We start from the raw sequence: 23,557 nt of genomic DNA on the forward strand, positions 1-23,557 counted from the left end.
AGAGTAGATACAACACAACATTATTGGGGCTAGGTGAGAGTAGATACAACACAACATTACTGGGGCTAGGTGAGAGTAGATACAACACAACATTACTGGGGCTAGTAGTGGGGAGGTGAGTAGATACAACACAACATTACTGGGGCTAGGTGAGGGTAGATACAACATAACATTACTGGGGCTAGGTGAGAGTAGATACAACACAACATTACTGGGGCAAGATACAACACAACATTATTGGGGCTAGGTGAGAGTAGATACAACACAACATTACTGGGGCTAGGTGATAACATTACTGGGGAGTAGGCATCATTACTGGGGCTTGAGAGTAGATACAACTAACACTTTTACTGGGGCAGTAGCTCAGTAATCATACCGCCTACACTCTTAGAACAAAGGGTTCCAAAAGGGTTCTTTGGCTGTCCCATAGGATAACTCTTTTTGTTCCAGGTAGAACTCTTTGGGTTCTTCTGGGAAAGGGTTCTACATGGAACCCAATAGGGTTCACCTGGAATCAAAAGGGTTCTTTCTGGAACCTAAAATGGTTCTTCAAAGGGTTTTCTTATTGGGACAGCCGAAGAACCCTTTTAGGTTCTAGATTTATTTCTAAGTGTGTAGTTCCTGTTTTGCAATGTGCAGTCTGAAACCTTTTGTGAAATGGTATATAAACCTGGCCTGATAGGTATTTTCCAGAACAGAGTTAAGGTCACATTTGCTATGCATTTGGAACTGGTGAAAAGTTTGCACCTGTTTTTAATGGATGAAACACCAAAGCTACAACAGCGAACTGTCTTCATTTATACTTGATAAATGATTCACTTTCTGAACCTTTATTCAAATAACTTCTCAAGAAAATTATATTTTCATGAACTACCTCATACAACCCACCTCATACATGATTACTACAACTACATAAACACAACCCACCTCATACATGATTACTACAACTACATAAACACAACCCACCTCATACATGATTACTACAACTACATAAACACAACCCACCTCATACATGATTACTACAACTACATAAACATGATTACTTCAAATGTCCTCATGGTTTGATTGGCAGGATTACAGAGGAAACCAATCTGTATCCATTCAAAACGTGGATTACAAAGAGTTGCAGGCTTTTCCGACATCCCCTAAGACTTACGTCAATTTGAAACATCCTAAAACATATCATTAAAAAGTTTGATCGGGGGTTGTAAGTATTCAAGTAAATGTCCTTGGGAAAGTGATGATGATCAATGTGGAATGTAAAATACATTTTTAAGTACAAAAAGTACAATCAACCTCCATTTGCAGGAGAAAAGTGAAAGTTGAAAAAATTGCACTTAGCTAAATCTCAGCAGAACACTTGCATAAATATGCTGCATAATCAGCCAGAATAAGAAAACACCTGTCATCCTTCCGAGCTACTACTTTCCATCACCATTAATCAATACATTTTCCTTACTTCTCCTTCATATTTAACAATCACCAGCTGTTTCTCTTGGCATTATTCTCAGAATGTTTTGAGTCTTTTATACACTTGGCCTGCCTGAGGAACTGGTCTGCTTTCCTCAGCTTCTCCATGGCTCTGGCTAGCAGCTCCTCCGGCGACCTGTCCTCCAGGCTATTGCCCCCCGCTAGGGCTGAGTTCTGCCCAACCTCGGTGCTCCCTTTGGGGACGACGCTCCCCAGGAGCTCCTCTGTATTTTCCAGCTCCAGGGCCACTTCATTTTCAAGATCTGTTAAGTTTTGTGGACCCACGGTGGCCTTTGTCACGGCCACGTCTGTGATTGGCTGTTTCATGTTTTCACCCAATGAGGCCTCAGAGAGGAGATCCCCCAAAGAGGTGGACATGAGCTTGGCTAAGGGTTTGAAGGGGATGGGGGGACAATGGGAGGCCTGACTGACCCTCACCTGGAGGAAGGTGGAGTGTAGGCCAGAGTGATTGTCCTGGGGCGTCTGGGTCGTAGAAGGGCAGTCCTCCACAGTGCTGAGTCCCAAGCTGCCGGGGGTCTCCGTGTCTCCGTCTTGACTCTCATCCATCAGCGCGTCCAGGCCAGCTTGGCTGCCCATTAGGGCAGCGGTGGAGGCTGCCAAAGTGTCCCTGCTCTCTGACCATTCTTCATCGACATCGATGTCCGAGTGTTGGCCGCTGTCGACTGACTTTTCCTCTTCACGCTCACTCTTCTTTTCCGGGGAGAGGTGGCAGGACATGGGGCTGGAGCAGGAGCTGTCTGGCTCAGGGTCACTCAGAGAGAGAACTACGACTGGGAACTCAGACTTAGTCTCAACGACCACAGGAACTTTCAGGTCCTCTGTTTCTTCAGTCGGACTGGTTGTGGTCACCACGGCTGGTGTTGGTGAAGTGATAGAGTTGAGTTTCTCTCCTGGTGTGGTGTTGATGATGATGTTCTTGGTTTTGTCTGTCGCTTGGTTCTTAGGCTCGCTTAGGTGGACGTCTTGAGCCACCACCACTGCTTTGGGAGGAGGGAGGACGACAGGCTTCTTCTTTGTGGGAGGTCTGGGAGGGCCAGGGCTCTTTTTGATTGGCTCCGGTGTCTGAACTGACGGCGTTACTGTGAGTTGGGAAGACTTCATTGTCTGAGGTTCTTCATTGGGGGATATATCCACTCCACCACTAGTGGCAGACTCTTGTTCTTGAGCCATGGGCTTGGCAACTTTCTGCGTCTCTTCTTCTATGGTGGTGGTGGTGGTGACCTCTGGGTGGTCAGTCACAGAGGTTTCAACTTTGACCTCTAGTGGGGTCATGGGTGATGTAAGCTGAGAGGAAGGAGACTCCTCCTCATCCTCAGCCCCCTCAAGGATACTGCTTTGTTGAACATCAGATGCAATCATTTCAGAACCCTCTTCCTCCTTCTCCCCTACTTCATCCTCTTCACCTTTCTTCCTCATCCCATTAGCCTCCTCTGTACTCTCCTGCACGGCTGTCTGAGTGGGCTTTTTGTCTTTGGATGGTGGGGTGGGCGGCCTGTGTTCCTGGCTGGATTGGGAGGCCTCGGCCAGGTTGTCTGTGGAGCCGCCGATTGGTTTGCCGGGAGGGGTGGGCGGTGGTGCTGACTCGAAGCCCTGCTCTGGGCTGCCCTCGGGGCTGGTGTTCCTGGGGGGTTGGTCTCCGGCTGGAGCAGTGGGCTTGGCCTCTTTGGAGGGGGGCATGGGCGTCTTCAGGACCTTGGAATCAAATCAAATGTTATTTACTTAACATCTTTCATATGGTTGTTACAACACATTGTAAAATACATGGAAAGAAGAGGGTAAAACAACAAATGATATGCACCTTTTTCTCAGGGCTGGTCTCTCCAGGTGGTTGGTCCTCGGCAGACGCTGTGGGCTTGGCCTCTTTGGAGGGCGGCATAGGAGGCTTCAGGACCTGGACAAATGAATAACAATGTTTGTGTGTGCGTGTGTGTGTGCGTGTGTTCACCACAGACGTGTGTGTGGATGCGTTTGTACATGCGTACCACTTAATTGAGGAGGACGGGCTCTGGAGTGGAATGGTATCAAATATAGCCATTATTATGAGCCGTCCTCCCCTCAGCAGCCTCCACTGATACGCATGTGCATGTGAAACAGAATATGTACTATAATGTTTTAAAAATGCAACCTTTTTCTCTGGGCTTCTGTCAGTGCTAGTCTCATCAGGGAGTTGGTCCCCTGCAGAAGCAGCAGCCGTCTCGGCCTCTTTGGAGGGCGGCATGGGGTGCTTCAGGACCTTCTGGGGACTGGGCTCCGTTTCAGATGGCAGACCTTCGTCAGGGCTCTGGGTGGTCTGACACTCCTCTGGGGCCTCGCTGGGTTTGGACGTGGGGGGCATGGGGGGCTTCACAGACATTTTGGGAGTCTCAGTGGTGTCTGTGGTGATCTGGTGTGTCCCGTTGGGGATGCTGGCATCCACCACGTCCAGGTCATGCCGGAGAATGCCGTCTGATGAGACGTTGGCAACCTGGAAGATGAGGGGAGGGGTTTAACAGACATCTTATTCCAATGAATTGTATAAACACATAGTATAACATGATGCATTTATCAGCATCACACACTATCACTCAGCACTATGTTGCAGATAAAACACACACCTCTTTCATGTGTATCCTGGTCGGTGGTCTTCTGTTACGGTTTCCTTTCGGCCTTGTGCGTGTTGCGTGCTCCAACTGACTGGTCTCATCTACCTTCACCTGGGACAAAAAAAAGGAATGGTTTGATATTGGAGCACTGGTACATGAGTGTCGAACACCACTGGTTTCTAGGGGTTCCCAACATTTCTTGTTCCTGGGATTGTAATAAAGATAGTGCTTATATTAGCCTGGTCCTAGATCATGTTTGGAATGACCATAGGAGTTGGCAAGAGAACACAAACCGATCTGGGACCAGGCTATGCTTATACCACACTGGTTACGAAACATGCTTTTCAGCATTAAGGAAAACACTTCACCTCGTCAAATATCTTATTCTTTGCTCTGTTGATGCCGTCACTAAAGGCCTTAATCCAAGCCTCCTTCTCCTCCGGGTTCTGAGCCTGGAACTTGACATCATGGACCTGGGAACCAGGAGAACACAGAGCTTAGAACATTAGAACAAAGGCACATAACCTGGAGAGCTGTCAATCATTCCTTAATTACTATTAAACCTAGAATGAAAAGAAAACACTGTCACTAACCAAGGTGCTGTAATCAAACAGCAAACGCCAAAGAATGTATGTTAATTGTGCCATTTAGTTCTTCGCCTAAACAACTTGGATTCCACCACTGACGTAATAATTAGAAACAGGGAATTATGAATACATTGCTGAGTGCCAACCTTAGAATAGCGCTGGAGATAACTACATAATCCAATACTACAGAATTCCTATCAAACATTTTCAACAGAGAATTTTTGCTGTCAAATAAATGTCAAAACCAGGAAAGAGGAAAAAAACAGATCGACAAAACCACTGTTCAAAACTAGGGCCAGGATGGAGAATAGAATTTAGATTAAGGATCAGAAAGGTCTGAATCTACAAAACCACTGTTCAAAACTAGGGCCAGGATGGAGAATAGAATTTAGATTAAGGATCAGAAAGGTCTGAATCTACAAAACCACTGTACAAAACAGTCCCACAGTGGAGTTAAGAAACTAGGGCCAGGATGGAGAATAGAATAGAAAATAATCAAATATGTAAGAATAGGACAGACATACATTCTATTCTATTCAGAGCACTGAGTACAACAGATTAGAGCGAGAAACTAAAAGTTCTGTCTCGGTGGCAGTTCTGGGACATGCACTGGCTGAACTAGTCTGAAGGCCATCTTTGTTCCTTTTGACATACCTTCTACTGAGGCCAAGCCAGAGAGCTAAACAGGGTTACCAGGGAGGGAGTGCAGGGGCATCCAAGTAGCTCTTAACATCCTGGTCAAACCCTCTCTGTCCATTCACACTGAACGACAACAGCGCCAACTCAAAACTACAATACTGTATCTTTAGAAGCTAAACTACAATACTGTATCTTTAGAAGCTAAACTACAAATAGCTTTTAAAGCTCCATAAAACAGCTGTGTAAATGCAATGCATCACAGAACATGCAAATATCCACAGCTTTGAGCAGAAATGATGACAAATGTTTTACATAGACGTTTCTTTGTTAGTGTTTGTGGACTTTGGAGTCTGTATTACAGGGGTGTCTGTTGTGAATGTTAAATAGGTTTCTACTTTCTACGGGCCAAAAGCTGACTGTTGTTCCATCTAGACCTGGGTTCAACTACTATTTGAAATATTTAAAATAATTTGAGCGTTTGAGTCGGCCTGGTGCAGAGTGCCAGGTGGGAAGGGTTTGCTCTTCACTATTGGTTCCATGGCAACAGGCAATGGAACCAAGAACATATAAAGTATTTGAAAGTATTTCAAATAGAATTTGAACCCAGGTGTGGTTCCATCCGCTCAGCATTGAGCTCTCTGCTGTTTCAGGTGACCCGGCGACCAGACAGAGACTGAAATAAAAGTTGGCAAATCAAATGCGTGGAAAGCCCTTTGGTTTGTCTTGAGAGTGCTAGGGCCAGCACAACCAACTGCTTACTTCACACAATTCTCCCTGATAAAAACCTCCTCCCTAAAGAAACCAAAACCAAACAGGAAACTAGAGTGCACAAAAACAATAAGTAGGTTGCATCCTGGAATATGTTGATTTAAGAAATAGACAAATACTAAAGTGCCACCCGGGACAGTGTGGGTGTGTATGTATGTATGTATGTGTGTGTGTGTGTGTGTGGGGGGGGGTGGCATTGGGACAAATATTTCGCACCATAACAACAAATGCGTCGAACCACAGCAAACATTATTAACGCGTCTCATTATCTTCAGGGTTCCCCACTGACTAAATCTTCCAGCGACATAATGAAAGTTCACAGATGTTTACTTTTCTTCCTCTTTGTTTGTTTTTGTAAAGACTTTATTTATACAGCCTATTGTTCAAGTGGTGTGCTTGGTGTTCATGAAGGAGGTGTGGCATCCGGTGTCTTGCTAGGGCCCAGTATATGTAAGACCCTTAACAGATGCTTAACGACGTCTATCTAGCCTCCAAAACCAACACCAGCAGAATTACATGTAGACGTTCTCTATTGTCTGGTGCAGTGTGGGACTTTCTCTATTTTATCAAGTTTATTATGTTTGTTTGCACCCTGCTGACATTTTTGAGTGCATGTCAGATATATTTATACTACATACAGACCAACATAGCCTCCTGACTCTAGGAAGTGTGTCAAAACCCAGTTTAAAGCCCAGTTCCAGAGTCAGAACCACAGAGAACCTGACGTGTTCAGTGTTTAATGGAAGTGTACAGGCCAGCATATAGTTCAACTCCAAAAGTCTTTCCAAGCTGTTGAGGGCTGCTGCATTAAAATAAATCTGTGGGCTAAGCAGTCTGACTCACACTCCTCTCCTGCCTGGTCACTGTATTTAGGACAGGGGAAAAAGTGACACACACACACACACACACACACACACACACACACACACACACACACACACACACACACACACACACACACACACACACACACACACACACACACACACACACACACACACACACACACACACACACACACACACACACACACACACACACACACACACACACACACACACACACACACACACAGACACCCCTTCCTCTGACATCTGCTCAAGTTGTGGCGTTGGCCAACTCTCCAGTCTCCTCATTTGTTAGTGATACATTCTATTTCACCACTTTGGAATCTTCCACATTTCTTGAGACTTTTTCCACTGTCCTTGATCTGGGCCAAGGGGACCTCAGCTCCACCTGCACACATTCATACAGTCCTAAATGCTTTCGATATGAAATAGGCCCTCCTGTATCAGTCCAGCCATGCCCTCCTGTATCAGTCCATCCATGCCCTCCTGTATCAGTCCATCCATGCCCTCCTGTATCAGTCCATCCATGCCCTCCTGTATCAGTCCATCCATTCCCTCCTGTATAAGTCCATCCATTCCCTCCTGTATCAGTCCATCCATGCCCTCCTGTATCAGTCCATCCATTCCCTCTTGTATCAGTCTATCCATCCCCTCCTATATCAGTCCATCCATTCTCTCCTGTATCAGTCCATCCATGCCCTCCTGTATCAGTCCATCCATTCTCTCCTGTATCAGTCCATCCATGCCCTCCTGTATCAGTCCATCCATTCTCTCCTGTATCAGTCCATCCATGCCCTCTTGTATCAGTCCATCCATTCTCTCCTGTATCAGTCCATCCATGCCCTCTTGTATCAGTCCATCCATTCTCTCCTGTATCAGTCCATCCATGCCCTCCTGTATCAGTCCATCCATGCCCTCCTGTATCAGTCCATCCATGCCCTCCTGTATCAGTCCATCCATGCCCTCCTGTATCAGTCCATCCATGCCCTCCTGTATCAGTCCATCCATTCTCTCCTGTATCAGTCCATCCATGCCCTCCTGTATCAGTCCATCCATTCCCTCTTGTATCAGTCCATCCATTCTCTCCTGTATCAGTCCATCCATGCCCTCCTGTATCAGTCCATCCATGCCCTCCTGTATCAGTCCATCCATGCCCTCCTGTATCAGTCCATCCATGCCCTCCTGTATCAGTCCATCCATGCCCTCCTGTATCAGTCCATCCATTCTCTCCTGTATCAGTCCATCCATGCCCTCCTGTATCAGTCCATCCATTCCCTCTTGTATCAGTCCATCCATGCCCTCCTGTATCAGTCCATCCATGCCCTCCTGTATCAGTCCATCCATTCTCTCCTGTATCAGTCCATCCATGCCCTCCTGTATCAGTCCATCCATTCCCTCTTGTATCAGTCTATCCATTCCCTCTTGTATCAGTCCATCCATTCCCTCCTGTATCATTACATTTACATTTAAGTCATTTAGCAGACGCTCTTATCCAGAGCGACTTACAAATTGGTGCATTCACCTTATGACATCCAGTGGAACAGTCACTTTACAATAGTGCATCTAAATCTTAAAGGGGGGGGGGGGTGAGAGGGATTACTTATCCTATCCTAGGTATTCCTTAAAGAGGTATCAGTCCATCCACGCCCTCCTGTATCAGTCCATCCATTCTCTCCTGTATCAGTCCATCCAATCCCTCCTGTATCAGTCCATCCATGCCCTCCTGTATCAGTCCATCCATGCCCTCCTGTATCAGTCCATCCATGCCCTCCTGTATCAGTCCATCCATGCCCTCCTGTATCAGTCCATCCATGCCCTCCTGTATCAGTCCATCCATGCCTTCCTGTATCAGTCCATCCATGCCCTCCTGTATCAGTCCATCCATTCTCTCCTGTATCAGTCCATCCATGCCCTCCTGTATCAGTCCATCCATTCCCTTACCATCTGAAATCTTCAACTTCTCAAATTCAGGGGTTATGATGAAGAGTGACCCAGAACTGTGTGTGTGTGTGTGTGTGCATGTGTGTTAATGTGTGTGTGTATCTCATAATCACACAGTCAGTAACACATAGGAGGGACTGGGGCTTTAAAGTATAGGAAGGACTGGGGCTTAAACCCATAAGAGGGACTGGGGCTTTAACCCATAAGAGGGACTGGGGCTTTAACCCAGAGGAGGGACTGGGGCTTTAACCCAGAGGAGGGACTGGGGCTTTAACCCAGAGGAGGGACTGGGGCTTTAACCCATAGGAGGGACTAGGGCTTTAACCCATAGGAGGGACTAGGGCTTTAACCCATAGGAGGGACTGGGGATTTAACCTATAGGAGGGACTGGGGCTTTAACCCATAGGAGGGACTAGGGCTTTAACCCATAGGAGGGACTGGGGATTTAACCTATAGGAGGGACAGGAGCTTTACCCCGATTACTTTTGTATCGTGGACAATTGGAATGAAGTAGGATTTTACGTTTACTTCCTGAATTTAAATGGAATTGACCTGAACCCTGCTGTTTAGCATGTTTGCCTTGAAACCAGAAGGTTGTGAGATTGATAGTAAATGGTTCTTTACCCCTGCCTCTATGGGTTATTTACGCCACAGACAGACAGGCACACACAGACAGACAGGCAGGCAGGCAGACACACACACAGAATAGCAGGCAGGCAGGCAGGCAGGCAGGCAGGCAGGCAGGCAGGCAGGCAGGCAGGCAGGCAGGCAGGCAGGCAGGCAGGCAGGCAGACAGACAGACAGACAGACAGACAGACAGACAGACAGACAGACAGACAGACAGACAGACAGACAGACAGACAGACAGACAGACAGACAGACAGACAGACAGACAGACAGACAGACAGACAGACAGACAGACAGACAGACAGACAGACAGATTCTTCAAAGACAACCTCTTCTATGGCCGGCCTGTTAGCATACTGCATCCACCTCTGTGAAGCCTCAAGGCCTTGAAAGCCCATAATTACACTCTCTGGCCGCTTTGATGATCTCTGAGCAGTGGTGCCACACATATCTGCAGTCTCAGAGAGAGAAAGAATAAACCTGCTGACTTCAAGGGTAAGAGCTTGTCACCTTTCCAAGCGAGAAAATTGTTCAGAGGTTTTAAACTTGAACATTTCAGAATCTACAGTTTAGTGTCTAAAGTTTAGTTGAGTGAATGAGCACAAAGCTTTATACACACTGAAGACAAGCTGGAGACTAACTAAGATATTGAATGAAAGGTATTAGTTATATGATACTTTAGTCCAGACCAGTTTGTCAGTTTCTTTCATACCATGGAGCAGCACGCTTTGGACCAACTCTGACCTGGAACACCTACTGATTTTTTTCTATTTGACCTCCACTCCCACTTTTCAGAGGTCAACTTGACCTCTTGAATTAAAACAATCACTTGAGAATTGACTAAATCTCTGTGAGCTGACTATCTGACTGACAGCATTCTTCCATGGGCCAGCGCTGGTCTACAGACTGGAGGTTGAGAAACACTTTGTCTGGACGACTGACAGCATTCTTCCATGGGCCAGCGCCGGTCTACAGACTGGAGGTTGAGAAACACTTTGTCTGGACGACTGACAGCATTCTTCCATGGGCCAGCGCCGGTCTACAGACTGGAGGTTGAGAAACACTTTGTCTGGACGACTGACAGCATTCTTCCATCTTACAGACTGGAGGTTGAGAAACACTTTGTCTGACTGACAGCATTCTTCCAGCGCCGGTCTACAGACTGGAGGTTGAGAAACACTTTGTCTCTGACAGCATTCTTCCATGGGCCAGCGCCTGTCTACAGACTGGAGGTTGAGAAACACTTTGTCTGGACATGACAGCATACTTCCATGGGCCAGCGCCGGTCTACAGACTGGAGGTTGAGAAACACTTTGTCTGGACGACTGACAGCATTCTTCCATGGGCCAGCGCCGGTCTACAGACTGGAGGTTGAGAAACACTTTGTCTGGACGACTGACAGCATTCTTCCATGGGCCAGCGCCGGTCTACAGACTGGAGGTTGAGAAACACTTTGTCTGGATGACTGACAGTCCAACTCAGGTCATTTTCCCAGATCGCTCTCCTTTGTGTCCGTTAAGAAATAGCTCAAGACAAGCCTTGCTGATGATGACATCACTATGTGACAGCATCTGTCTTCTGAGTTTCAACCATAGCATGTGAGTCAGTAGAACAGACATTTCCATTCAAATTGACATTTGAAATGCTTGAATAATTGATGCATTGCACATGTATGAGGAGCTTTGTCCATTTGATCAATTTCTCATTCTATGGTTTTCTCATCACAGGCCAACATTACATATGGCTGTTTCATTTACAGTAATGCTCCTGACATAAATGAACCTCTGGGAGTAGACCTGGGTTTTAGCTGTGCTTGATTGAGCTTTCCTGGTACAATGGAAACAATGGAACATTCCCAAAAGTGCAATCCCTGCTCATCTGGCAATCCTGGGTTTCAAATATTATTTGATTTCTTTCAAAAACGTTAAGAGTTTGATCGAAAACCAGCCTTGGTTTTCGATCAAACTGTTAATGTTTTTGAAAGAAAACAAGTAATATTTGAAACCCAGGTTTGTCAAGCAAACAGACAGACCTTTTGATTCAGAGATTCAGAGACAAGACACGTCTCTCTGCTCGCTTACAAGGTTGTGAAATAGTGCTCACCTTATTCCCTGATTTGGCCGCTCGTATCAACACCAGTCTATTCTTCTTCGTGAAGGCGCTCCTCAACTCGTGACACTTATCGTAGTTTTCCAGGTCCACTTTCTCCAAGTAGGTCGCAAGGTCCTGCACCAAAGAGGCAGAACGTTGTTTACTCTAAAGGGCAAATTGCACCTTTAATTAACTGACGTTCTATTCCAGAAGAACGTGTGTGTGTTTAATGTTTATAAATCTGCCAGGTGGAAATTGAAGGACTACTGAGTGTTTATGGAAATAGTTATCAAAAGTGAAAGAGAACAGTACATCATCTGACAGACATGCATACAATGCATTGATACAGGATATCATCTGACAGACATGCATACAATGCATTGATATAGGATATCATCTGACAGACATGCATACAATGCATTGATATAGGATATCATCTGACAGACATGCATACAATGCATTGATACAGGATATCATCTGACAGACATGCATACAATGCATTGATATAGGATATCATCTGACAGACATGCATACAATGCATTGATATAGGATATCATCTGACAGACATGCATACAATGCATTGATATAGGATATCATCTGACAGACATGCATACAATGCATTGATATAGGATATCATCTGACAGACATGCATACAATGCATTGATATAGGATATCATCTGACAGACATGCATACAATGCATTGATATAGGATATCATCTGACAGACATGCATACAATGCATTGATATAGGATATCATCTGACAGACATGCATACAATGCATTGATACAGGATATCATCTGACAGACATGCATACAATGCATTGATATAGGATATCATCTGACAGACATGCATACAATGCATTGATATAGGATATCATCTGACAGACATGCATACAATGCATTGATATAGGATATCATCTGACAGATGCATTGATGATATCATATGATAGGATATCAATACAGGATATCATCTGACAGACATGCATACAATGATTGATAGGATATCATCTGACAGACATGCATACAATGCATTGATACAGGATATCATCTGACAGACATGCATACGCATTGATATGCATTGATATAGGATATCATCTGACAGACATGCATACAATGCATTGATATAGGATATCATCTGACAGACATGCATACAATGCATTGATACAGGATATCATCTGACAGACATGCATACAATGCATTGATATAGGATATCATCTGACAGACATGCATACAATGCATTGATATAGGATATCATCTGACAGACATGCATACAATGCATTGATATAGGATATCATCTGACAGACATGCATACAATGCATTGATATAGGATATCATCTGACAGACATGCATACAATGCATTGATACAGGATATCATCTGACAGACATGCATACAATGCATTGATATAGGATATCATCTGACAGACATGCATACAATGCATTGATATAGGATATCATCTGACAGACATGCATACAATGCATTGATATAGGATATCATCTGACAGACATGCATACAATGCATTGATACAGGATATCATCTGACAGACATGCATACAATGCATTGATACAGGATATCATCTGACAGACATGCATTGATACAGGATATCATCTGACAGACATGCATGCACAGGATATCATCTGACAGACATGCATTGATACATCTGACAGACATGCATACAGGGTATAATGACAGACATGCATTGATATAGGATATCTGACAGACATGCATTGATACAATGCATTGATTATACAGGATATCATCTGACAGACATGCATACAATGCATTGATACAGGATATCATCTGACAGACATGCATACAATGCATTGATACAGGATATCATCTGACAGACATGCATTGATACAGGATATCATCTGACAGACATGCATTGATACAGGATATCATCTGACAGACATGCATTGATACAGGATATCATCTGACAGACATGCATACAATGCATTGATATAGGATATCATCTGACAGACATGCATACAATGCATTGATATAGGATATCATCTGACAGACATGCATACAATGCATTGATACAGGATATCATCTGACAGACATGCATACAATGCATTGATACAGGATATCATCTGACAGACATGCATACAATGCATTGATACAGGATATCATCTGACAGACATGCATACAATGCATTGATACAGGATATCATCTGACAGACATGCATACAATGCATTGATACAGGATATCATCTGACAAACATGCATTGATATAGGATATCATCTGACAGACATGCATTGATACAGGATATCATCTGACAGACATGCATACAATGCATTGATACAGGGTATCATCTGACTGCACTGGGCCTTTAATAGTTTATAGAAATGTAGCGTACCTCATTCTCGTACACCACAAGCTCTGTCCTCTCCACCTGGATGTAGCGGTCCTTATAGCTGGCCAGGAATCTGCCTGAGGCCTTTTTCACCCAACCGGCCTTCCATGTGGACATGGTCTCTTTGGACCTGGTGGGGTCCTCGTTGGGCCTGGTGGGGTCCTCTTTCACTTCCTGGGAGGACAACAGCGGAAGGAAATCAGAGTCGCACACAGCAAACTTACACTCGAGGCTATGTCTCAATACTCTTTCCTCCTTCCCTTCATCATCACTTACAGGTGAGTGAGAGGGCAAAGTGTGTTTCCATTATGTAGGCTATGGTTATAGTATTTCCTGTATGGTGTGGTCTGTTCATAATATCAGTGGTTGTTTAGGAAAGGAGACACGGAGGGAGAGCTAGTCATAAGGATTGGAACGTGGCCTAATTAAACCTAAAATGTGTCTAGTAAGTATTAGAGCATGTTTCTCTTCATACTCTTGCTACATTTCTTGTGCTGTGTCTGGCTCAAAACGAAGTGACTTTGTAAACGCCTGAAACCTGACTTCTCAATAGGCCCCGCTGTGGCACTGCAGAGAGCTGTGACACTCAGTAAGTCCAAGGGCACTGCAAGCTGTAGGAGAACTGACACTATAGTGGTTAATGATGACACTTGAGGCATGTGCAGCTAAGTTAACACCGACAACTCTTATTTAGTAACAGTTCATTTCATTTTTACACTGCCTCTTCCTCCTCTGCTGCTCTGTTTCTCACCTCAGAAAAACACTTATTTCCAGGCAGTTCACTCTTTTCTCTCTCTGCTCTCAGGTGTTTTTTCTTAGTATCACATTTCAGCTTAGTATCAGTTTCCTATTCTGTACACTGAGGTCACGTAAGGAGGCCATCTTCTGTCTTTCTGTCTACATTGAGTGGAACATGTGTATTACATCAAAGTACATTACTTGATTTGGGTAAGGATACACTTAAAGTAAAAAACAGCACCATACAAATCAACATGCAGAAAGTATGTATAAAGTATTGTAAAAGTAGAACTTCTTTCAAGCGGCTGAAAGAAAAACATCCCCATAATAAAATATGATTTATTTACATCTCAAAACATTTGAAGTTAGGAACTGAAATATAAAAGTGAAATGATCAAAATCACAAGGGGTTCTTTCAGTTGTGTTATTCGGAAAAGACTTCCCAGGGTCCGGTTTCCCAAAAGCATGTTAAGTAGATGTCGACCGATTAATCGGAATGGCCGATTAATTAGGGCCGATTTCAAGTTTTCATAACAATCAGAAATTGGTATGTTTGGACACCGATTTGGCTGATTATTATTATTATTTTTTACACCTTTATGTAACAAGGCAAGACAGTTAAGAACACATTCTTATTTTCAATGACGGCCTAGGAACATTGGGTTACCTGCCTTGTTCAGGGGCAGAACAACATATTTTTACCTTGTCAGCTCTGGGATTCAATCTTGCAACCTTACGGTTAACTAGTCCAACGCTCTAACCACCTGACTTACATTGCACTCCACGAGGAGCCTGCCTGTTACGCGAATGCAGTAAGAAGCCAAGGTAAGTTGCTAGCTCGCATTAAACTTATCTTATAAAAAACAATTAGTCAATCAATCATAATCACTAGTTAACAACACATGGTTAATGATATTACTAGTTTATCTAGTGTGTCCTGCGTTGCATATTAATGTGTGAAGACTATTTCTTCCTAACAAAGACAGCCAAACGGGGGGATGATTTAACAAAAGCGCATTTGCGGAAAAAAAGCACAATCGTTGCACGACTGTACCTAACCATAAACATCAATGCCTTTCTTAAAATCAATACACAGAAGTATATATTTTTAAACCTGCATATTTAGCTTAAAGAAATCCAGGTTAGCATGCAATATTAACCAGGTGAAATTGTGTCACTTCTCTTGCGTTCATTGCACACAGAGTCAGGGTATATGCAACAGTTTGGGTCGCCTGGCTTGTTGAAAACTAATTTGCCAGAATTTTACGTAATTATGACATAACATTGAAGGTTGTGCAATGTAACAGCAATATGTAGACTTAGGGCTGACATGTTTGGTTTTCGAGATGATAGTTTCCGGACTCGACCATATTAATGACCTAAGGCTCGTATTTCTGTGTGTTATTATGTTATAATTAAGGCAGACTCTATTTTCTGTAAACATCAATGATGTTGCTCTTGCTGCTGGTGATTCTCTGATCCACCTCTACGCAGACGACACGATTCTATATACTTCTGGCCCCTCCTTGGACACTGTGTTAACTAACCTCCAGACGAGCTTCAATGCCATACAACTCTCCTTCCGTGGCCTCCAACTGCTCTTAAACGCAAATAAAACTAAATGCATGCTATTCAAACGATCACTGCCCGCACCTGCCCGCCTGTCCAGCATCACTACTCTGGACGGTTCTGACTTAGAATACGTGGACAACTACAAATACCTGGGTGTCTGGTTAGACTGTAAACTCTCCTTCCAGACTCACATTAAGTATCTCCAATCCAAAATTAAATCTAGAATCGGCTTCCTATATCGCAACAAAGCATCCTTCACTCATGCTGCCAAACATACCCTCGTAAAACTGACCATCCTACCGATCCTCGACTTCGGTGATGTCATCTATAAAATAGCCCCCAACACTCTACTCAACAAACTGGATGCAGTCTATCACAGTGCAATCCATTTTGTCACCAAAGCCCCATACACTACCCACCATTGCGACCTGTACGCTCTCGTTGGTTGGCCTTCGCATCATACTCGTCGCCAAATCCACTGACTACAGGTTATCTACAAGTCTCTGCTAGGTAAAGCCCCGCCTTATCTCAGCTCACTGGTCACCATAGCAGCACCCACTCGTAGCACGTGCTACAGAAGATATATCTCATTGGTCACACCCAAAGCCAATTCCTCCTTTGGCCGCCTTTCCTTCCAGTTCTCTGCTGCCAATGACTGGAAAGAATTGCAAAAATCTCTGAAGCTGGAGACTCACATCTCCCTCACTAGCTTTAAGCACCAGCTGTCAGAGCAGCTTACAGATCACTGCACCTGTACATAGCCCATCTGTAAACAGCCTACCTACTGGTATTTATTTATTTTGCTCCTTTGCACCCCAGTATCTCTACCTGCACATTCATCTTCTGCCAATCTACCATTCCAGTGTTTAATTGCTATATTGTAATTACTTCGCCACCATTCCTTAACTTACCTTATTTGCACACTGTATATAGACTTTTATATATAGACTTTTCTTTTGTTCTACTGTATTATTGACTGTATGTTTTGTTTATTCCATGTGTAACTCTGTGTTGTATGTGTCGAATTGCTGTGCTTTATCTTGGCCAGGTCGCAGTTGCAAATGAGAACTTGTTCTCAACTAGCCTACCTGGTTAAATAAAGATGAAATAAAAATAAAATAAAAAAGTCTATGATTTGATAGAGCAGTCTGACTGAGCGATAGTAGGCACCAGCAGGCTCGTAAGCATTCATTCAGACAGCACTTTCGTGCGTTTTTCCAGCAGCTCTTCGTAATGCTTCAAGCATTGTGCTGTTTATGACTTCAAGCCTATCAACTCCCGAGATTAGGTTGGTGTAACCGATGTGAAATGGCTAGCTAGTTTGAAACGCGCTAATACCGTTTCAAACGTCACTCGCTCTGAGACTTGGAGTAGTTGTTCCCCTTGCTCTGCAAGGGCCGCGGCTTTTGTGGAGCGATAGGTAATGCTGCTTCGAGGGTGGCTGTTCTCGATGTGTTCCTGGTTCGAGCCCAGGTAGGAGCGAGGAGAGGGACAGAAGCTATACTGTTACACTGGCAATACTAAAGTGCCTATAAGAACATCCAATAGTCAAAGGTATATGAAATACAAATCGTATAGATAGAAATAGTCCTATAATTCCTATAATAACTACAACCTAAAACTTATTACCTGGGAATATTTAAGACTCATGTTAAAAGGAACCACCAGCTTTCATATGTTCTCATGTTCTGAGCAAGGAACTTAAACTTTAGCTTTCTTACATGGCACATATTGCACTTTTACTTTCTTTTCCAAAACTTTCTTTTTGCATTATTTAAACCAAATTGAACATGTTTCATTATTTATTTGAGGCTAAATTGATTTTATTGATGTATTCAATTAAGATAAAAATAAGTGTTCATTCAGTATTGTTGTAATTGTCATTATTACAAATAAATGTAAAAAATCTGCCGATTAATCGGATTCTGCTTTTTTTGGTCCTCCAATAATATAGTATAGTATAGTTATCGGCGTTGGCTAAGTTCATCGTTAGAACCTTCGTAGGAGAATCATTAAATCTTCGAGCTGATCCCGTTATTAAAAAACGCTCGCAATCTAATGGCTGCCTCAGAGCAGCTAAGATGCTTTTTTCCCTCCCGTGTCACTTTATACACAGAAGATCCCTGCTAAACATAGAATCACATGGTTTATCCGCCTCTCTATGACCGCTGATGACTTCAGAACAAAGTTGACTACAAATACAAAGTTGCCAATATATAAATATGTGGTTTTCGATGATAGAGTTTATAGGATAGCTAGCAATTTGTAAAAAATTACCCATTCGTATAAGTCAGTAGTATTTTAATAGTATGTAAAAAATTATGTTTATGACTGTTGCCGTTTTAGTTAATTCAATGATAATTATTAGGTGGAAGTCGCTAGCTACAGTATAGCCTAGCCTTTTAGCTAGCTAGCTCCCAAAATAAATGTGATCTCTGCCGAGAGACTAGGCTCTCCTCCATCTTGTCTTGCATTGGTTGTGAAACCCTATGCTCTCCGTCCAGTAGCAGAAAGAGCTTGCATGAAGATGTTTTGGAAAACGTATGTTACATCTTCAGCCATTGTAGGAAATATTCAATGTTAAAGCACTTGTAGGCCTAAGTTCCATCACTATTGGGAAACTGGACAGATCTGAAGCAGAATGCCAGGGCACACAACAAAAATGTTGTAAAATGTTTTGCTAGGTATTCCATCCGTTTCATTCGGTTTTCTTCCATTTCTTGCTTAATGAACACCACCCTGTTGTTATATGGAGCTGTCCATACGTGGAGATAGTCCAAACCAGGGTATTGAGACCTGAGAAAGCTGACTACAGTTCCAGAGGATTACTGTTAAGTAGCTGTAGCACAATGCCTTTCTATCACAATGCTTTTCTATGCTACTCAGTTACTACCAAACATAGTATGAAACTTCCAGCACTGAATAAGACTGCGGATTGCGTTTGTAATATTAACCAATGAAGAAACAACAACGTAAAACTAAAGCTCACAGCACTATCTACCTCAAACTCCTTTAGAGACACTGCGCAGCAAATTGACTGGTCCTAATTTATTACAGAATGAAACACAAACAACTGCAGGTGCCTGTCTAGAACTCCCAGGCACTCCGAATCTATTGGAGGAAATTCCACAGGATGTCTTTTTAAAGGGTCATCGAGCTGTTTTTCCACTTTCACTGCGACAGCACTGGAAAGAGTGGCTCCGCTTTGCACACAGAGGAAAGGTACAGCTGTGAGGCGAGGAAAGGCCTAGAGAGAGAGGGGGAGTGACACAGAGAGGTTAAAGGAGTTAGAAAGAGATGAAGGGAGAAGGTTAGAGGTGATAGAGGAATGAAAGAGGAAGAGAGAGAGAAGGAGGAAGGGAAATACAGAGAAGGAAAGAGAGAGGGAGAAAGAAAGAGAGAAGGAAAGAGAGGGAGAAAGAAAGAGAGAAGGAAAGAGAGAGAGAGAGAGAAAGAGAGAAGGAAAGAGAGAGAGAGAGAGAAAGAGAGAAGGAAAGAGAAAGGGAGAGAGAAAGAGAGAGAGAAGGAAAGAGAGAGAGAGAGAGAAAGAGAGAAGGAAAGAGAGAGAGAGAGAGAAAGAGAGAAGGAAAGAGAAAGGGAGAGAGAAAGAGAGAAGGAAAGAGAGAGAGAGAGAGAAAGAGAGAAGGAAAGAGAGAGGGAGAAAGAAAGAGAGAGAGAAGGAAAGAGAGAGAGAGAGAGAGAGAGAGAGAGAGAGAGAGAGAGAGAGAGAGAGAGAGAGAGAGAGAGAGAAAGAGAGAAGGAAAGAGAGAGGGAGAGAGAAAGAGAGAAGGAAAGAGAGACAGATGAAAGGCAGTCATTAGTCTTCCACAGTGCATTGTCCACAAAACAGAGACATGAGAGAGAAGGAACATGGCATGCATCGCTGTCTCTAAGTGAAAGAGGAAAGCACTGATTGGCCTTTGACTCTCTGACACACACACACACACACACACACACACACACACACACACACACACACACACACACACACACACACACACACACACACACACACACACACACACACACACACACACACACACACACACACACACACACACACACACACACACACACACACACACACACACACACACACACACACACACTGAAGGCCAGGCCAGTGGAAAGTGGAACACATCACAGTGTACTGTACAATGCCTGACAGTACAGCTCACCTCTGCCAATAATGCTGGGTGTGGTGCTGGATACATCTACACTGTTAGAAAAAGGGTTCCAAAATTGTTCTTCAGCTGTCCTCATAGGAGAACCCTATTTGCTTCCAGGTCAAACTATTTGGGGTTTCATGTAGAACCTTCTCTGTAAAGGGTTCTATATGGAACTCAAGGGGGTTCTTCCTGGAACCAAAAAGGGTTCTTCAAAGGGTTATCCACTGAGGGAAGCCGAAGAACCATTTTAGGTTCTAGATAGCACCTTTTTTTCTCAGAGTGTACATTATAGAAGAGATATTTTGCACTACAGCAGTTGGCTTGACTCTGTGTCTTCCATTATGCAGCTTAACATTGGCTAGCATAGTTAGCTAAAGTGAGGGAATGATGTTAGGTGCAACAGTTTAATGGACTCACGTCATACAACATTGTGGCATGTGGCAACATTAGCCATGTTGGCTAGTTAACCAAACTCAACATGCTGGTAAAAGTGCAACAGTCGTCCTGAGTCTCTGTTTCCTTGATTGTGACAGTTATCATTGTGGCAAGTGGCAACATTAGCCATGTTGGCTAGTTAACCAAACTCAACATGCTGGTAAAAGTGCAACAGTCGTCCTGAGTCTCTGTTTCCTTGATTGTACAGTTATCATTGTGACATGTGGCAACATTAGCCATGTTGGCTAGTTAAACAAACTCAACATGCTGGTCAAAAGTGCCATTAGCCATTTTGTTAAACAAACTCCATCTGATTGAGTCTCTGTTTCCTTGATTGTACAGTTATCATTGTGACAAGTGGCAACATTAGCCATGTTGGCTAGTTATCCCAACTAAGCTTACTGGTTGGAAGCTCACAGAGCTCTGTGGTGTCGGCCATTGTTGCAAGCAACTTTAGCAGTGTTAGCTAGTTAGCCAAGCTGAACATGCCAGAAGGTGTAACAGTTCCAAACATGGATCTGCTTTTAGCTTTACCACATATCGACTCCCACAGGAAGAGATGCTTGGTTAATCAGTGGACATCCCAAAATGACATCTGATAATGACTGTCGTATGCTAGCATGTAATGACGAGTGTAACATTATGAAGTTGAAGTTTACACGGGTTTGTGCCTCTCTGAGGATGTTTGAAATAAGACGAGCAAATACACATTTAATATAAAACTGTATTGGGCCAAGCTTTGTTATTGTGTCATAAATGGATGTCTTTTTTTCCAAATTCTCATTTCACAGGAGAAAACCTAACCCAAAAACCAAGCCCGAGCCAAATCCAAAAGCTCCCTTTTCTTATGCCTTTGCAATATCTGATTCACTTTACAACTCTTTCAACAACCATCCCAAATGGGCCGAGGCCGAGCCCTCATTTCAAGGCCTTAAAAAAGGCACACCTTAGCCGACATGTGTTCCTTATAAAGTCTTAAACAGGGAGGAGAAGGCTCCATCTGGGATGAATTGAGTTCCATGCTGCCCTGCCCGGCTTGAACTCACCACACGTCCTAATCAACATCATCTGAGTTAACAAGGTCTCCCCTTTCCACTGGTTGACTTAGCTAGCTATTAGGGGAAGTGGGAGAGAGGAGAGAAGACACCTTAGTATCATTTGAGAGAGTGGGGAATAGGGGAAGTGGGAGAGAGGAGAGAAGACACCTTAGTATCATTTGAGAGAGTGGGGAGTAGGGGAAGTGGGAGAGAGGAGAGAAGACACCTTAGTATCATTTGAGAGAGTGGGGAGTAGGGGAAGTGGGAGAGAGGAGAGAAGACACCTTAGTATCATTTGAGAGAGTGGGGAGTAATGGGGAAGTGGGAGAGAGGAGAGAAGACACCTTAGTATCATTTGAGAGAGTTGTAGGGGAAGTGGGAGAGAGGAGAGAAGACACCTTAGTATCATTTGAGAGAGTGGGGAATAGGGGAAGTGGGAGAGAGGAGAGAAGACACCTTAGTATCCTTTCCTTTGAGAAGACACCTTAGTATCATTTGAGAGGGGGGAATAGGGGAAGTGGGAGAGAGGAGAGAAGACACCTTAGTATCCTTTGAGAGAGTGGGGAATAGGGGAAGTGGGAGAGAGGAGAGAAGACACCTTAGTATCCTTTGAGAGAGTGGGGAATAGGGGAAATGGGGAGAGAGGAGAGAAGACACCTTAGTATCCTTTGAGAGAGTGGGGAATAGGGAAATGGGAGAGAGGAGAGAAGACACCTTAGTATCCTTTGAGAGAGTGGGGAATAGGGGAATGGGAGAGAGGAGAGAAGACACCTTAGTATCCTTTGAGAGAGTGGGGAATAGGGGAAGTGGGAGAGAGGAGAGAAGACACCTTAGTATCATTTGAGAGAGTGGGGAATAGGGGAAGTGGGAGAGAGGAGAGAAGACACCTTAGTATCATTTGAGAGAGTGGGGAATAGGGGAAGTGGGAGAGAGGAGAGAAGACACCTTAGTATCCTTTGAGAGAGTGGGGAATAGGGAAGTGGGAGAGAGGAGAGAAGACACCTTAGTATCATTTGAGAGAGTGGGGAATAGGGGAAGTGGGAGAGAGGAGAGAAGACACCTTAGTATCCTTTGAGAGAGTGGGGAATAGGGGAAGTGGGAGAGAGGAGAGAAGACACCTTAGTATCCTTTGAGAGAGTGGGGAATAGGGGAAGTGGGAGAGGGGAGAGAAGACACCTTAGTATCCTTTGAGAGAGTGGGGAATAGGGGAAGTGGGAGAGAGGAGAGAAGACACCTTAGTATCCTTTGAGAGAGTGGGGAATAGGGGAAGTGGGAGAGAGGAGAGAAGACACCTTAGTATCCTTTGAGAGAGTGGGGAATAGGGGAAGTGGGAGAGGGAGAGAAGACACCTTAGTATCCTTTGAGAGAGTGGGGAATAGGGGAAGTGGGAGAGGGGAGAGAAGACACCTTAGTATCCTTTGAGAGAGTGGGGAATAGGGGAAGTGGGAGAGGTGTACTTTAACTATATGCACATCATTACAACACTGTATATAGACATAATATGACACTTTACATCGTATTTATTCGTTTGGAACCTTTGTGAGTGTATATTTTTTATGTTAATTTTATTTTGATTGTTTATTTCACGTTTGTTTATCTATTTCACTTGCTTTGGCAATGTAAACATATGTTTCCAGTGTCAATAAAACCCCTTAAATTGAATTGAGAGAGCGGGGTAG

The 23,557-nt window shown here is 43.8% G+C and overlaps 1 protein-coding gene across 3 annotated transcripts in view; it reads right to left on the reverse strand.

Annotated features, from left to right (window-relative positions):
* Positions 1-348: 348 nt before the first annotated feature.
* Positions 349-23,557, reverse strand: part of plekho2 (pleckstrin homology domain containing, family O member 2) — a 28,891-nt gene continuing 5,682 nt past the window's right edge. The window contains exons 2-9 of one of the 3 annotated variants that reach the window (XR_006835697.1): positions 13,931-14,101; positions 11,587-11,709; positions 4,442-4,546; positions 4,086-4,184; positions 3,617-3,955; positions 3,290-3,382; positions 1,006-3,183; positions 349-966 (exon numbers count right to left, since the gene is read on the reverse strand). Coding sequence is in view for 1 of the 3 variants with exons in the window: in XM_046334209.1 (XP_046190165.1) it covers positions 1,480-3,183; positions 3,290-3,382; positions 3,617-3,955; positions 4,086-4,184; positions 4,442-4,546; positions 11,587-11,709; positions 13,931-14,101 (2,634 nt within the window). In the remaining 2 variants the exon portion in view is untranslated. Of the gene's footprint in view, positions 3,184-3,289; positions 3,383-3,616; positions 3,956-4,085; positions 4,185-4,441; positions 4,547-11,586; positions 11,710-13,930; positions 14,102-23,557 lie in introns of all 3 variants that reach the window. The other 2 variants (XR_006835696.1, XM_046334209.1) reach the window with 2 other exon arrangements.

Source organism: Oncorhynchus gorbuscha, unplaced genomic scaffold (assembly GCF_021184085.1).
Source record: "Oncorhynchus gorbuscha isolate QuinsamMale2020 ecotype Even-year unplaced genomic scaffold, OgorEven_v1.0 Un_scaffold_587, whole genome shotgun sequence".
Taxonomy (NCBI): domain Eukaryota; kingdom Metazoa; phylum Chordata; class Actinopteri; order Salmoniformes; family Salmonidae; genus Oncorhynchus; species Oncorhynchus gorbuscha.